This window comes from Equus quagga, chromosome 1, assembly GCF_021613505.1.
Source record: "Equus quagga isolate Etosha38 chromosome 1, UCLA_HA_Equagga_1.0, whole genome shotgun sequence".
Lineage (NCBI taxonomy): Eukaryota > Metazoa > Chordata > Mammalia > Perissodactyla > Equidae > Equus > Equus quagga.
In genome coordinates this window covers 66,000,466-66,014,521 of record NC_060267.1, presented here as the reverse complement: position 1 = coordinate 66,014,521, position 14,056 = coordinate 66,000,466, and the positions used below count along the sequence as shown (strand labels likewise).

The window sequence follows — 14,056 nt, the reverse complement described above, 5'->3', positions numbered from 1 at the left end:
AAGGAACAGAGGAAGTAATGAGGGAAGAAAAATGAAACCAGCTCTGGGGAAGCCTGCGAGAAGGTAGCCGACGGTGGAGCAAGGAGTATCTGGCATCTTTTCCGCGCCCCGGGCGTGAACCCCTTCTCCTGGGCGACCCCAAGGAAATAAGTGGGTTTCTCCTGGAAAGAAAAGGAAGAGAAAATAATCCAAGTGCGCGCGCTGCCTCCTCGGTCACCGTAGGAACTCCGGCTGCTTCTCAGCCCAGCCTCCCCACGGGGCGGGACGCAGTGCCCGAGCCGCCCTGCAGATGGGGCGGGCAGGGAACAGGCGCCCCAGCCGCAGGTGACAGGCGCCGGCCCGCCCGCCTGCCTGGCTCCGCGCAGGGACCGGGCGGGCAGAGGATGCGAGGCGGAGGGGCCTGGGAGCGGGATCTGAGACTGCCGAGAGCACGCTAGGCTCCAACTTGGATGGCCTGGAGACCGCTCCAGCTCCTGGGACCGCTTCACCGCGTGGAGTGAGCGGCGCGCGGGACCTGGGGGCGGAGACCTTAGGCGGCGGCTGCAGGGGGCAAGCCGGGCGCAGGAGGGGGCGCGCTTTCTCCCTGCGGGTCTCAGTAATGAGGAGACTGAGTTTGTGGTGGCTGCTGAGCAGGGTCTGTCTGCTGCTGCCGCCGCCCTGCGCACTGGTGCTAGCCGGGGTGCCCGGCTCCTCCTCGCACCCGCAGCCCTGCCAGATCCTCAAGCGCATTGGGCACGCGGTGAGGGTGGGCGCGGTGCACTTGCAGCCCTGGACCACGGCCCCCCGCGTGGCCAGCCGCCCTCGGGACGGCAGCCGGACAGGCGCCCAGCGGGATGAGCCCTCGCCAGGGACTTGGCGGCCCCCGGCGCCCTCGCCAGGAGGACGCTGGTTGGGGAGCGCCCTGCATGGCCGGGGGCCGCTGGGCGCCCGGAAGCCCGGGGAGGATGCCGGGGCCGAGACCCTGTGGCCTCGGGATGCCCTACTCTTCGCCGTGGACAACCTGAACCGCATGGAAGGGCTACTGCCCTACAACCTGTCTTTGGAAGTAGTGATGGCCATCGAGGCGGGCCTAGGCGATCTGCCGCTCTTGCCCTTCTCCTCCCCTAGCTCGCCGTGGAGTAGTGACCCTTTCTCCTTTCTGCAGAGCGTGTGCCACACCGTGGTGGTGCAAGGGGTATCGGCGCTGCTTGCCTTCCCCCAGAGCCAGGGCGAGATGATGGAGCTCGACTTGGTCAGCTCCGTCCTGCACATCCCAGTGATCAGCATCGTGCGCCACGAGTTTCCGCGGGAGAGTCAGGTGAGAGGAGGCTGGCGCGTGGAGTGGAGCTGGGCGCTACTGGGGGCCGGACCTTAGTGTGGGGAGAGAAAGGGGACGGATGAAGTCCAGAGGGACTTAGGGCTTTACAGCTTTGACGTTGTTTAAGGATTGGACCTTTTCTGTAGGTGGTAGGTAGAAGGACCTCAGTAGAAGTAAAATAAAACATTTTAAGCGCAGATGAAAATAAAATGAGAGAGAGAGGTAGCAGATGGAAGCAAGGAAGTGGGCAGAATAAGCGAAAAAATCTTCACGTTTTGATCGGCTGGAAGAAACCTAGCGGGTGCCCGACAGAAGTAGAAGTCGAAGTTCAGGACCGTGGAGAGCGATCGAGGTTCTGATAACTAGAGCGGGGGATGGGGATGGCTGACTCTGCTAGTCTTTCACTCCCGTGAGGAACTCTGAGAGCATGTGGCAGGAAGAGCAGCATCTGCTCTCTGACTTCTTTAGAAGGTGTGCCTGAGCTTTAGGCGATGGCGAAGGAAGGCAAAGGAAGAAAACACATCTCTCTAAATCCTTTGAGTAAATAGGAAATCTGCAACTAGTACAGAAAAAACAGGTAAAGAACAGTGGCTAATTAGTCCTGGATTTGGAATGTATTAAAGACATTAGCTGATAGCATAAAAATGGAGGAGAAGACTCATTTGGGCTGGTTTCTTTGTCCCTACCTTCCTTCTATGTGATGTGGGCTCAGAGACTGGCAGTTTGCAGTTGCTGTGTTCAGCCCATTTCTGCTCCAATTATCTAGGAGTAAAGGAAGAAGATCTAATGATTTAGTTTCCTATGGGTTAAGAAAATTAAATGTATTTTCAATAAAAGAAGCTATTTGTGAACTTAACTGTTCATAATAATGATGAGATAAACATTTAAGGAGAGGATGGGGTCCTTTCAGTAATAGCAGTTTTCTGCATTTTGTGCATTATTTTAATCAAAATATCAAGCTTCATTAAGACTTGCACCAGTATTTATGAAACAAATAGGTAATTGGTATTGGCCCCATTTTAAAGATTGAGAGAGAGGAAAATTCTGGAGCTTGATCAACGTTTGTAAGTGTACTGGTAAAAGAGTCCAGATACTGGAGAATTACTAACTCTGTATCATTTTCACTCTATCCTTTTAGCTGGAAAAAGTATTTCTCATCACTTTTCCTCCACTTTTGATATAGATACAGAGGTAAAAACTAAAATGAGTGAGGATAAATACAGGTGAAAACTTTGATAAAATCTATGCATAAAATATCAAGAGAATACTAAAGATTTCTTTTTCTAAAAAAGTGAATCTTACGTTTTTAATCTTAGGAAGGGCAGGCACAAGATACTTTCAGCACTTGCCCAGAAAATTACTATTTAATGCTGAAATACACAGATTTGATCTGCAGAGTGCAACCTAATTAACTTTTATCTAAAATATTTCCGTCACCTGAATCACTGTAGGCAGCAGATGGGAAGGCATGGAAAACACAGGTGCACAATGCTGCCAATGACCAAAGTGCTATAAACATGAAATTGCATCCATAGGGTGCATCATTATTAATATATATGCAGAATCAGATCTAATGAAATGCAAGAGTCAGCATCACTTGCTTCTCATCATTGCTTCTTTATTACCTAATACTTCATAAGTTGCCAATAGCGTTCACAGTCTCCAGACTCCTTTCCATTTGTAGATTGTTTGGCAAGAGTCTTAAATAGCAAGAATTTTCTCCAAAATTAGCGTTCCTTAGTTAGAAGGGAAATTGTCTGTGTTCCATGATGGATTTGTGCAGTAAACTCTACATTACAACAAGGGGACCAGAGAAACTGTGAAGCAGCTTCTAGAATCAGTCAACTTCAAAGGTTTAGGACTACTGGGGGAAGAAAGTCCGCCAGGGACAACCCTTACAAGCTGACAATAAAATAAGTACTCTGCCAAGCACATTTACTTCTGTGTTTCAATTCAGAAATGTATTTTCAATCACTGTTGTCACTGTTACTTTCACGGCCCACATATTGAAAGGGAGACATTATTATATTAACTCAGACCTAGTTTGCCCAACTGAGGACATTTCCTTTCATATTTCTTTGTATTTTAAATTCAAACTTATCTAACTTGTCTTACTTTTAGTATGTCATCCCATAATGTTCTATATTAAGAATGTCCAGCTCAATGCCAAGTCACTGTAATATGTAATTTTAGAATATGACCCTAATCTGCTTTCAGCAAAAATAATAACTGATCTTTTCCTTGCTTCTCCTGAAAAGTAGACCTTTCTCTAATACACTGATGTGATTTTTAAAAAACTTTCTAAATATAAAAGAATGTCAAAGTCATTTTACATATTAAATCAAATTTAGCCACTGTCCTCATTGGAGTCTACTGCCCAGTGACCTAATACACTGATTGTGCCAGTGCCTGAATAAGGGCTTCTAGAAGAAAGTGGACTTGTCCACACAAGCAAGCAAAATAAAATTGTGTCTCTTATTCAGGCAAATCAAAATTGCTTTTAGAGAAGGAGCAGCAACTGTGTTTCCTCTCACTTTCTTTTGGGCTGCTGATTTCTTTCATATGAAGCCTTTAATTAATAAGTAATGATTTTGACAGTATTCCTGCCACAGCTTCTATTGGGAAGAGATACCACTGAAATGATCAAACCCCTGAGAGAAGCATATAGTTTTATTCCAATATACTGTTTATTCAAAACATCAAAGCATCAGATCATCAGCTTGGAAGGAATCAACTTCCTTCAAGCAGGGAAGTCCATTAAAAGTAAGATAGTTAACTATTCACTTTTGGAAACCATGTGTGTTTTATCACCACATAATAAAAACTTAATACAACATTACACATAGGATAGGATCAAAGCATGTTTCCATCCAAAAAAATTCTGACTTTACTACCGTACTCAAACCTCCACTTTCAGCTAACTCATTTTAATAAAATGATCATTTCTTAGTTCTAAATTCTATTCCCACACCCTCAAATAATGATGCTGCATACGGATCCAGTTACATTTACATTTAAGTTCCATTAAGTTCCAACAGTTGTTCTTTCTCTTCCCTCTCCAAACCCCTTTTTCTTCTAGGGGTTTTGCATAGTTTCTCCAAAGTTAACTCCTTGAAATTTACCTGTTGCTAAAATGTATATCTCATGTTAATTCCATATTGGTTCCATTAGACAGAGTTAATGGAGTAATATAATTGGCTTGGATCCAAACCAATGCAGTTATAATGACTGTACTACTATTTTCAACTCTTGTTGAGTGTACCAACCACACTTTGCCCGTCTTGTGAGCCATATATGCTAACTAATTAATATATGTTTATTCCCATGGAAATATAAGTGTTTCAGATGATCCATTTTCTCTGATAATACAGGCCTAACTACTGAAGCCTATTTATTAGAATTTAGCTAGCACAATGCCACTTTTGTGTGGAACAGGGGACAGAACAATGATACATACTACCACTACATAACTTAGGTATGTGCCTCATGAGGGGACAAGGAAAGGGCATTTATTTCTTTATTTGTTTGTTTATTTATTTATGAGGAAGATTAGCCCTGAGTTAATATCTGCCACCAATCCTCCTCTTTTTTGCTGAGGAAGACTGGCCCTGAGCTAACATCTGTGCCCTTCTTCCTCTACTTTATATGTGGGATGCCTGCCACAGTATGGCTTGCCAAGTGGTGCATAGGTTCGCACCCAGGATCCAAACCAGCGAACCCCGGGCCGCCGAAGCGCAACGTGTGAATTTAACCGCTGAGCCACCAGGCCAGCCTCTAAAAGACGTTTATTTTTAAAACATCTACTCTCAACTTTGTTGGTTTTCCTTGACTTGCTTCATGGAAAACACTGCTCTGTCTCCTCTTGCGAAAGTATATTCTTCTGCAATTCGTGATGAATTTCTGATAGTAGCACCTAATTGTTACTGACTTGAAGATAAGCAATTTCAAATTAAATGTCAAGTGATGCAAAACTTTCCTTAGCAGTGATCTTTTACAGGTTCCTCTTGAAGAACAGAGACCTGAGATTCATTTGGAAGTTTTTATTTTTAATTTTGGAATATTTTTTACAATACTTACTTATTTTTCTAGATAAATAGAGCAGAAGAGACTAGCAGACACCATTCATTAGGCAATTAATCCATCTCGCCCACTTTTCTTTTTGCTTGCCACAGTATAGTCATAGAGAATATTTGGTCTTGATCTTCTTTGACTATTACTTTTTGGAGTTCACTTATGATTGAATCAACTGAAGTATCTGAATCATCTGAAGACCAATTTCAATGTCTAATTCCTTAATGCTTTATCTTTTGGAGTTGCAGAAGGCACTATGGGTTTTGTGCCTTTAGATTTTATTTCATGAATTCCTCCAGTCAAATTCCAATCATGGTTGAAAGAGCAAAATATAATGGAAAGTGTGTTAAATAGTAGTGAAAAGACACTCAGCCCACCTCTGCCTCTTATTGGCCATATAATCTTGGGCAAGTGCCTCTATCTCTGAACACCTATGCTTAATAGTCAAAAGAAGATACCTTACTAATCTGACAGAGTTGTTTTATGAGTCAAATAAGAAAGTGAAGTACTTTGGAGAAATTTATAGTGATAGCCAAGTAACTAGTAGAGAGGTATTGGTTATGATCTGATAAGAAACATACAAGTTCTAATTCTGCATTAGTAGTTACTAATCAAAATGGGATGTGATTCACAATATAACGTCTTCATCCTCCACCTTGCTTTCTACCCACTTCTTCATTTTCTTTCTCTTAAAAGAAAAAGAAGTAAGTGGGTTTAGCCAAAAAAAAGGAACTAGGTTCCTAAGTAGCACAAGCTCTTTATCTCATCATGGACCAATAACAGTTTGCAAACCAGCTACTTTGAGCACCACTGCCCTAGACAGCTATGTAGGGCTCTAATAGCAAATTATTGTTCATTTTAGTGGCACCACCAAATGTTGAGATGAGAATCTCATTGTCTTTTCTCTTGCCTACTCTAGTTACTCCTATCTACTTACACAGAAGAGTAGAGGAATTGTACAGCACCAGAAATGTCATGCCAAATCTATAAACTAGGCAAGAAGGAAGAAAGACCATCTCAGCATCTGCCGCATTGCTTTTTGAGTGAATGCATGAATAACAAATTAATGGAAATCTTTAAGCCACTCGTTTGTCCTTCTCAGATCTTTCATTTATGAGATGGGGGAGAAAAGAGCAATGGGAAAAAGATGAGCATAGAGCCAGCTGTCTGTCACCTCTCTCATCCCTTCCCACAACCTAACACCTCAGCAAGATTCTCAGATCGCCTCCTGAATGTGTATGATTCAGAAGCTTTCAGGGAAGTCTGTGTTTGAGCTCCTGCGTTGAGGGAGCAAATTGATCATATTGAGCTGGGCTGGTATTGTGGCAGCTGGAGTAAACCCTGACACTGAAAGGCTAGTATCTGGCTGACTAGGGATGGTCTACTGGTGGAGATAAGCCTTCAAGGGTTCAAGTGGTAAAGGATTAAGCAGGATGACTCCTTTTTGTTCTTAGTGCCAGTGAGTCAATTCCCGCTCCTAGTGACCCTGTCTACAGTAGAGCTGAACCCTGCTCAGTCTTTTAGCGCCATCCTTTCACCTTCCTGTGCTGTATCAGGCGATGCTTCACTGCTATTCACCGAATTTTCGTAGCTAATGGTTTTGGAAGTGGGTGGCCAGGTCCTTCTTTATCTTAGTCTGGAAGCTCTGCTGAAACCTGCCCACCATGGGTGACCCTGCTGGTATTTGAAAATAGCAGTGGCATAGCTTTCAGCATCACAGCAGCACACAGCTGCCACAGTATGAAAACCCACAGATGGGTGATGAGGTTCCCTGACCAGAAATGGACCCGGGCTGTGGTGGTGAGAGTGACAAATCTTAACCACTAGACTACCAGGGCTGGCTGACTTTGTTTTTCAGTCAGGCTGAATTATGCCACATTGTTATTCATTTGAGACATAGATTTAGGAAAAAATCATGTATATTTTGTAGCATTTATGCTTTTCTTCTTCACAAATGTGCTCATAGAATCTTCCTAACAGTTCTGTGAGATAGACAACAATGTATAGACAACATATAGAGTACTTGAAAGAACTATGCATTGTGGGAAGAAGTCACTAAGAAGAAAAAAGATTAATAGCTCTTTTCTGAATTTAGTGTACTTGTCACCTACAATCCAAAAACACAGCGGATCCATCACTACTTTTGAATTATCTCAGAAAAAAAGGATAAAAGAGAGAGATATCTACTTCCAGGTTTGATTGTTAAAAGTTTATTTCACAGTGAATATCCAAAAGTTGGGACTGAATTAAATGAATGATGATATATCTTTACAATGGAATACTAGATACCCATTCAAAATGAAAATATATTCATTGTCACAGAGAGAAAAAAATTATGCAGTGTATGTAAATTGTGACCTGTAAAATATAAAGTCTAGAATTTTATTTATAAAAATGTTAAATGTGATTCCAACTAGATGGTAGAAGTCCACATTTTTCCTTATTTATGCCTCTATTTTTCTAAAAATAAGTGTGTATTACCTACAGGATTAAAAATAATAAGACAAAAAAGATAAGTTACCTTCACTTTTCCCTATAGGCACTTTCAATATTTCCATATGAACATATAGATTTCAGGAAAAAATAAATCGCAAAGTATGTTTAAATTTATCAAAGTCTTTTCACAGCTATTTTCTTTTCATTTTATCCTCACAATTACTTTGTGAGGTGAGCAGGACAAATAGTATTTTGTTTTGCAAATGAGACAATAATAACATATAGCTGGAAGAAATATAAGGTAGTTAAGAGAATAGGTTTTGAGATGCGCAGACTTAGTTTGTCTTCACTCACACCTTTCCAGGCCTCTTACCTTGGGAAACGTGCCTGATGTCTCTATACCTCAGTTTCTTGATCCATCAAATATGGCTGTCTCACAAAGTTGTGGTGAGGATGACATCATGTGTGCAGTTATAAGCACACGACCTAAAGAACTGTGTGTTCTTATTATAATAATCATTCTTTTAACACAGAGTGTTGACATGGCAAGATTAATAAAAACTAAAATAATCAGAATAAGAACTCAAATCTTCTAGCTTGCTCTCCAGAGTACTTCCATGTGCATTTTCAGTATGCCTATGATATTTAGGCTGAGAACACTCAGTTCCAGAGGACCAACCCTAAGAAAAACAGGCATCTGCTGTTTTGAAACCCCACTTAGAGTTGCAGTTCACTGAAGTGAACCCTCAGGTTAGATGTTTGTGAAGTTGATCAGCAATGAAGTAAACTCTGAAGTCTAATTTCAATTAGTTGCTCCTTTGGGATCTGAATGATTGGATCCTTGGAGCGGTTACTTCGGAGGTAAAAAATAATGTTCTATTTCTCTTAGTCGGAATTAGGAATTCACAGGTCTTGCCTTATCTACTAGCCTAATATCTCATAGACAGCTCCCAGGAACAAAAGAATCTTGACCCAGTTGATGGTTTAAGCTTCCCCGGGGGAGAAGAAGAGTGGGGGTTGTTAGAAAGGGCAGAGCCTAACTTGACATGGATTGAAAGTTCAGAAGTTTCCCCCTTTTCATACAGGCTTTATCTGTGCTAATGGAACTGATTTGTGGCGTACATTAGCTCAAAGTTTAGGGACAACAGCGCTATTATATACTTATAGGAAAAGGAGACCCATAAGGCAAGCTCTCTGTTTTACGGAATGCTGACTATATCAAAGCTGTTTGATGCATACAACTAGGAGGGACTTTTTAAATGCATATTGCTTTTCTGATTATAAAAGCAACGCATGTGCACTCCTTCCCCCTGGGTGTCCTAGAGTAACATTTTGATGTATTTTATTCGCTCAAGGCTAATGGTTTAAAAATTTTAGAAACAGTTGGGTACAACTAAAGAAAGTCGTACTGTCACTCCAGCTGGACATTGGTTGTCAAAGAAAATCTTATTTTTTTAATTTTCTGAAAACTCAGAGTCGACATGGCTTTTTGAATCTTCGGCACTCTGAGTTGATGGTATTTCTGTATTAAAAGGTGATATTTTCCTTTGTATTTTCAGCCTAACTTTATATTTTCCTCACTCTGCAAGTGTCTGAGTCTGCGGAGTTCCAAACAATAGCTCAGTCTGTGTCTTCCAGTAGCATTCTTAGGAATGACTCAGAACTGGGCTGTTGTTACCATCCTCTCAGCAAGGGGTGGTTATTGGCTGAACTTTCAGGATCAAGCGCTTTGATGGCTACACAACCTGTATTCAATCTATTGGTGTCTTTTGTATTGAAAGCCTCAACTCAAAGCCAAACAAAAGTTGGGTTAATACTCTCCAGATTAAAAATAAAAAATGTTTATTTCCATAAACAAAGTTAGACTCTCAGCATGTCTTTATCTAATAGAATCACAATCTGGCTCAGTTGTGAAGTTCTATTTGTTCAGTCCCAAATGGGGTACTTAAACAGGGATTCCATTAAACAAAGAATTTGCTTCTGTATCTTGCGAATTTAGTAGGCACAGATAGAGAACTGTTATTGCTTTGGTGCCATGCAAGGAATTAATTTGCATCATATCACACACTATGTTATACACACAAGGAAATGCTTCAGTGTGTACCTGAAAATGAAGGATTAATCCAACGTGCCTGGTCGTATGCACAGAGAGCCATCTAGTGGTCTCTCAAATATAGCTTTAAGTTAAAGCGTCCTAGGAATCCAATCTCACAAGACAGGAAAAGGACTCCACGCAGGTTTTAGTCCATCTCTTGATCTTTTGACCATGGGAAATCTAGGTTAACCCATTGAATAAAAGACCTTCTTCTGCCTTCCAAGAAGATCCAACAGTTTCTGTTGTTCTACTACCATATCTGTAATCGCAGTTATAAATCATTATGTAAGATATCTCAATGTATCTAGATGGGTTGGGAGGAAAACGTGAATGACTTTTACTAACTTTAGAAATGTAGAGTTCTTAAGTATTTTAGTAGCTGTATTTACTATCAATTGGGTTTATAATGCAATATGAAAAGATGCAGCCATTTTATTGTGTTAAGCATATAATTTGTTCCTTTATTTCTGATTATAAAAAATTTATGTTCTTTATGGGGAATTCTGCAAATCAGTAAAGTGCCAAAGAATAAAATGAAAATTACCCATAAACTCACAACCTAGAGATCGAGACATATGTATGTGCTATAAAATTGGGACCATGCTATTTTATAAATTTTTTAAATTTCCCCATGTATTTTAAATATCTTCCCGTGTCATTAATATTTTTCCGTTATTTTAATGACTAGATACTTTGCCTTTGAATGGACTTTTCTCATGATTTGTTTAACCCCTGTTGTTTGAATCCAGGTTTTCCCAATGAAAAAATCAGTAACACTGCTATTAATGGGACTTTACCAGACTCATCCTCCTTAGCATTCTTGTAATTTTTGGTGCTGTGGGACACTCTCTACTTGAGTTCTATGACACTATCAGGGTTTTCCTTTTTGTTGGCTCTTTCATTGTCTTTTACTGATTATGCGTCTTTGACCCGTGTAGTAATAATCACAGTGCTGTGCTGTCCAATATGATCACTAATAGCCATATATGAATACTTATATTTAGACTCATTAAAATGATATAAGGTTAAAAATTCAGTTTTTCAGGCACTTTAACCCCATTTTAAGTGCTGCTACATGTGGTTAGTGTCTACCGTATTTGACAGCACAGATCTAGAACATATTCCTCTTTACAGAAAGTTCTGTTGGATACTTCTATCTCTGTCTAAGGGCATGCAATTGCAAGGAACAGAAATTCACTTCACCGAGCTGGAAAACAAGGGATTGGCCCTAACAAACTATAGGAAAATGACAAGGAGAGAAATTGCTTGAGGCCCAGCTGGGCTGCACCACTGGAAAGTGTTAGGGCAGCTACTCTCTTTTTCCTTTCTTCTGGGGCTCAAAAGCTCTTCTCTTGGCTTCTCAATTCACATATGCTCCATCCTCCTCTCTCGATACCTGCTTCTTCCTCTGTCTGCTATAACTTCTATATGTGCACGGTTCTGATTTATCATGACAGGACAGAGCCTGAACTCTATATGACTTTACAACTCTAACCAAATCATCTGACTATGTTCCTTGTATCTCTTAGCTCAGATTCTCCAGACATCTGATTGGCTCAGCCCACATAGATTTGTTCCCTCTCCACCCAAAATTATAGGCCCTTCCTTAATCCAATGAGCAATGGCCAGATTCCTGAGTTAAGTGCTTAATATAAACCTTAGAATACAGCAATAAATAAAATAGCAAAGCTCCTGCTCTCAAAGAACTTACATTCTAGAGGGGGAAGTAGACAATAAGACATGCAAACAAAGTAATATATCATATGGCATTATTAAGTAGAGGCAAATGTAATGGAGAAAAATAAAGCAGGCTCAAAGATTAGAGAATGACTATGGTTAGTCACTAAGACCTGTCTGAGGAGGTGACATTTGAGCAGAGAATGAAGTAAGGAGGGAACCATGCAAATTTCTGAGGGAGAAGCATTACCAACAAAGAGAACGAAAATGTATAGGCCCTGAGATAGGAATGAGCATAGGAATAAAATTTGTTGAATCAATGAATAAATGAACTATCCTTAGTACCATGGATTACAAGATTGGCTGGTGGGCACAATATCAAGGAAGGAATACAGAGGCGATAACCAGACCCAGTACCTGCCTACATATGGGTATTTCCCAAGGGTTAGACTCCTGAATTTGGCTCTTTGCATGTGGCTGCACCAGGAATTTCTAACTGAATCTCCAGTTATATCTCTCTTTCTCACTTAGACTCCAAATATTTAAAGATATCCTAAGATGGTGTCCCCTCTCATCTATAACAGATTTCTCAGAACATTTTTGACTTTTGCCTTTTCTTCTCACCAGGTTCTGTTGCCTCCTCAGTATATTTCTCCTACCTCTATCCTTCCTTCTTATTTTCAAAAGACATTAGTTCCTCCCACCCATACTCTTGAATGGCCTATATATCTCTAGTTGCTTTCCTCCAAAGCACTCTACATCATGCTGCTAGATAAATCTTCCTAAAGCAAAGCAACTTTCATTCATTTATTCATTCTTTCATTTTTTTCATTCAACAAACACTTATGAAGCACTTAGCTTCATGCCACTCCACTGCTCAAAAGTTATTTTACTATGGAAATATTATCATTCTTTTTTCCATGTCCCAACACTCCCAAGGGAGGAAACACACACCTTAATAACAATGGTTCACTAAGTCACAAAATTGGAGCAAGGTAAACTGCCCTTAACAGAATGTATCAGGTTTTGTGCATATAGTTCAAAAAAGCCTTCCGTGCCCCACTCCTAAGATTCTGACATGCCTCCCACAAGCCAGAGAAGTAATCAAGTCAATAATCATCAGCAAACTTACAGAACCTAGTCCTCAAGCCTGTCCACAAATGTGCGAATAACTCTTTCCAATTCATGACATTCTGTTGAGATACAGGTGCCTAGAAAAAATAAGATCTCTAGGAATAGAAATGTGTGTGTGTGAGGTTTTTAAAAAAAAATCAATAAATGCAAATCATATTTAAAAGCATTTCTCTATTTATAGATCTATATAGAAAGACAGATATACAGACCCAAGTTGTCTTGATTTACAGATGAATTAAGTTCCAATTCAAAATTGATTTTTCCTTTGAAACAATGTTATCTGTGGCTATTAAGACCTCAGGCCAGGCCACAAAAGCTTGTTTGACCTATAATATAGCAGAACTCTGGTGTTAATAGTTCTTTAGACACTGAACACTATCTGTAACAGGCTCTTTCTGCTTGAGACCAAGGTGCTGTGGAGCAAGGAGGAGAGCCAGCAGAACCGGCTTCGAGTTACGGCTCCATAATCATCTGTATAGACTCGAGAAGCCTCTCTGAGCCTTATTTTTCTCCACTATAAATTATAAATAATTGCTCATTAAACAGGTATTTGTCAAGTGCCTATGCTATTTTAAAGAATTGATGTGGATTTCAGTAAGTTTACTATACATAAAAACTCTTCATAAATTCAAATTAAAAAACAGATGAGAAGCATTTTTATTGAAACATCTTTTTCTTCAGGAAAACATTCCTAGTTCCAGATTTGGAAAGCCAGGACGTATCTTCCTCGGTACTAATTTGGCAGTAGGACAGCCCACCCTTGTTCTCGCCTCCTGCGTTGAACCAGAGTGGTCATACTGCAACTCCTAAATGGTCAGCAGCAGTTGGAAAGGGAAGGAAGGAGAGCAGGGCTTCACACTTCCCAAATAGGGACTAAAAAAGGTGCTTGTCCTAAATGTCCCCATGGTCAGCTGCCCATCTTAGGCCCGAGGGAGAGGAAAGGATTTTGAGGAGCTGGCAGGATAGGAGGACCACAGCCAGGACTCAGAACAGAATGAGAGACACTTTGGAAATCAAATATTAAACCTAAGATTGCCTTCTTATAGCCATAAAAGTACATTAGTTAAGATTTAAGATTGCATCAGTGTCTAAGTAATACTCCATAATGGATTGGGATTCTGGAAAATAATCAAATCCTAGTCTAACCTTCATTCCAAGTCTGCCTTTAACACTTGCTGGGCAGCAACCACTTAAAGATCTTGGCATCTCCATCTTTCAGAACCACTTTAGGATTTAGCAGTCCAGGCCAGGAGAACTCTTAGGATCCCCTTCGTGCAAAGTAACACTAGGCATAAACCAACAGGCTTCACCATGGCCACACCATCTCTGCCCACAGCATTTTAGTG

The 14,056-nt window shown here is 40.8% G+C and overlaps 1 protein-coding gene across 1 annotated transcript in view; it reads left to right on the top strand.

Annotated features, from left to right (window-relative positions):
* Window positions 1-533: 533 nt before the first annotated feature.
* The window catches only part of GRIN3A (glutamate ionotropic receptor NMDA type subunit 3A), a 145,396-nt gene continuing 131,873 nt past the window's right edge, over window positions 534-14,056 (top strand). Inside the window, exon 1 of the mRNA XM_046642242.1 lies at window positions 534-1,297. Within this exon, the coding sequence (XP_046498198.1) occupies window positions 599-1,297 (699 nt within the window). The 5' untranslated portion in view covers window positions 534-598. The remainder of the gene's footprint in view (window positions 1,298-14,056) is intronic.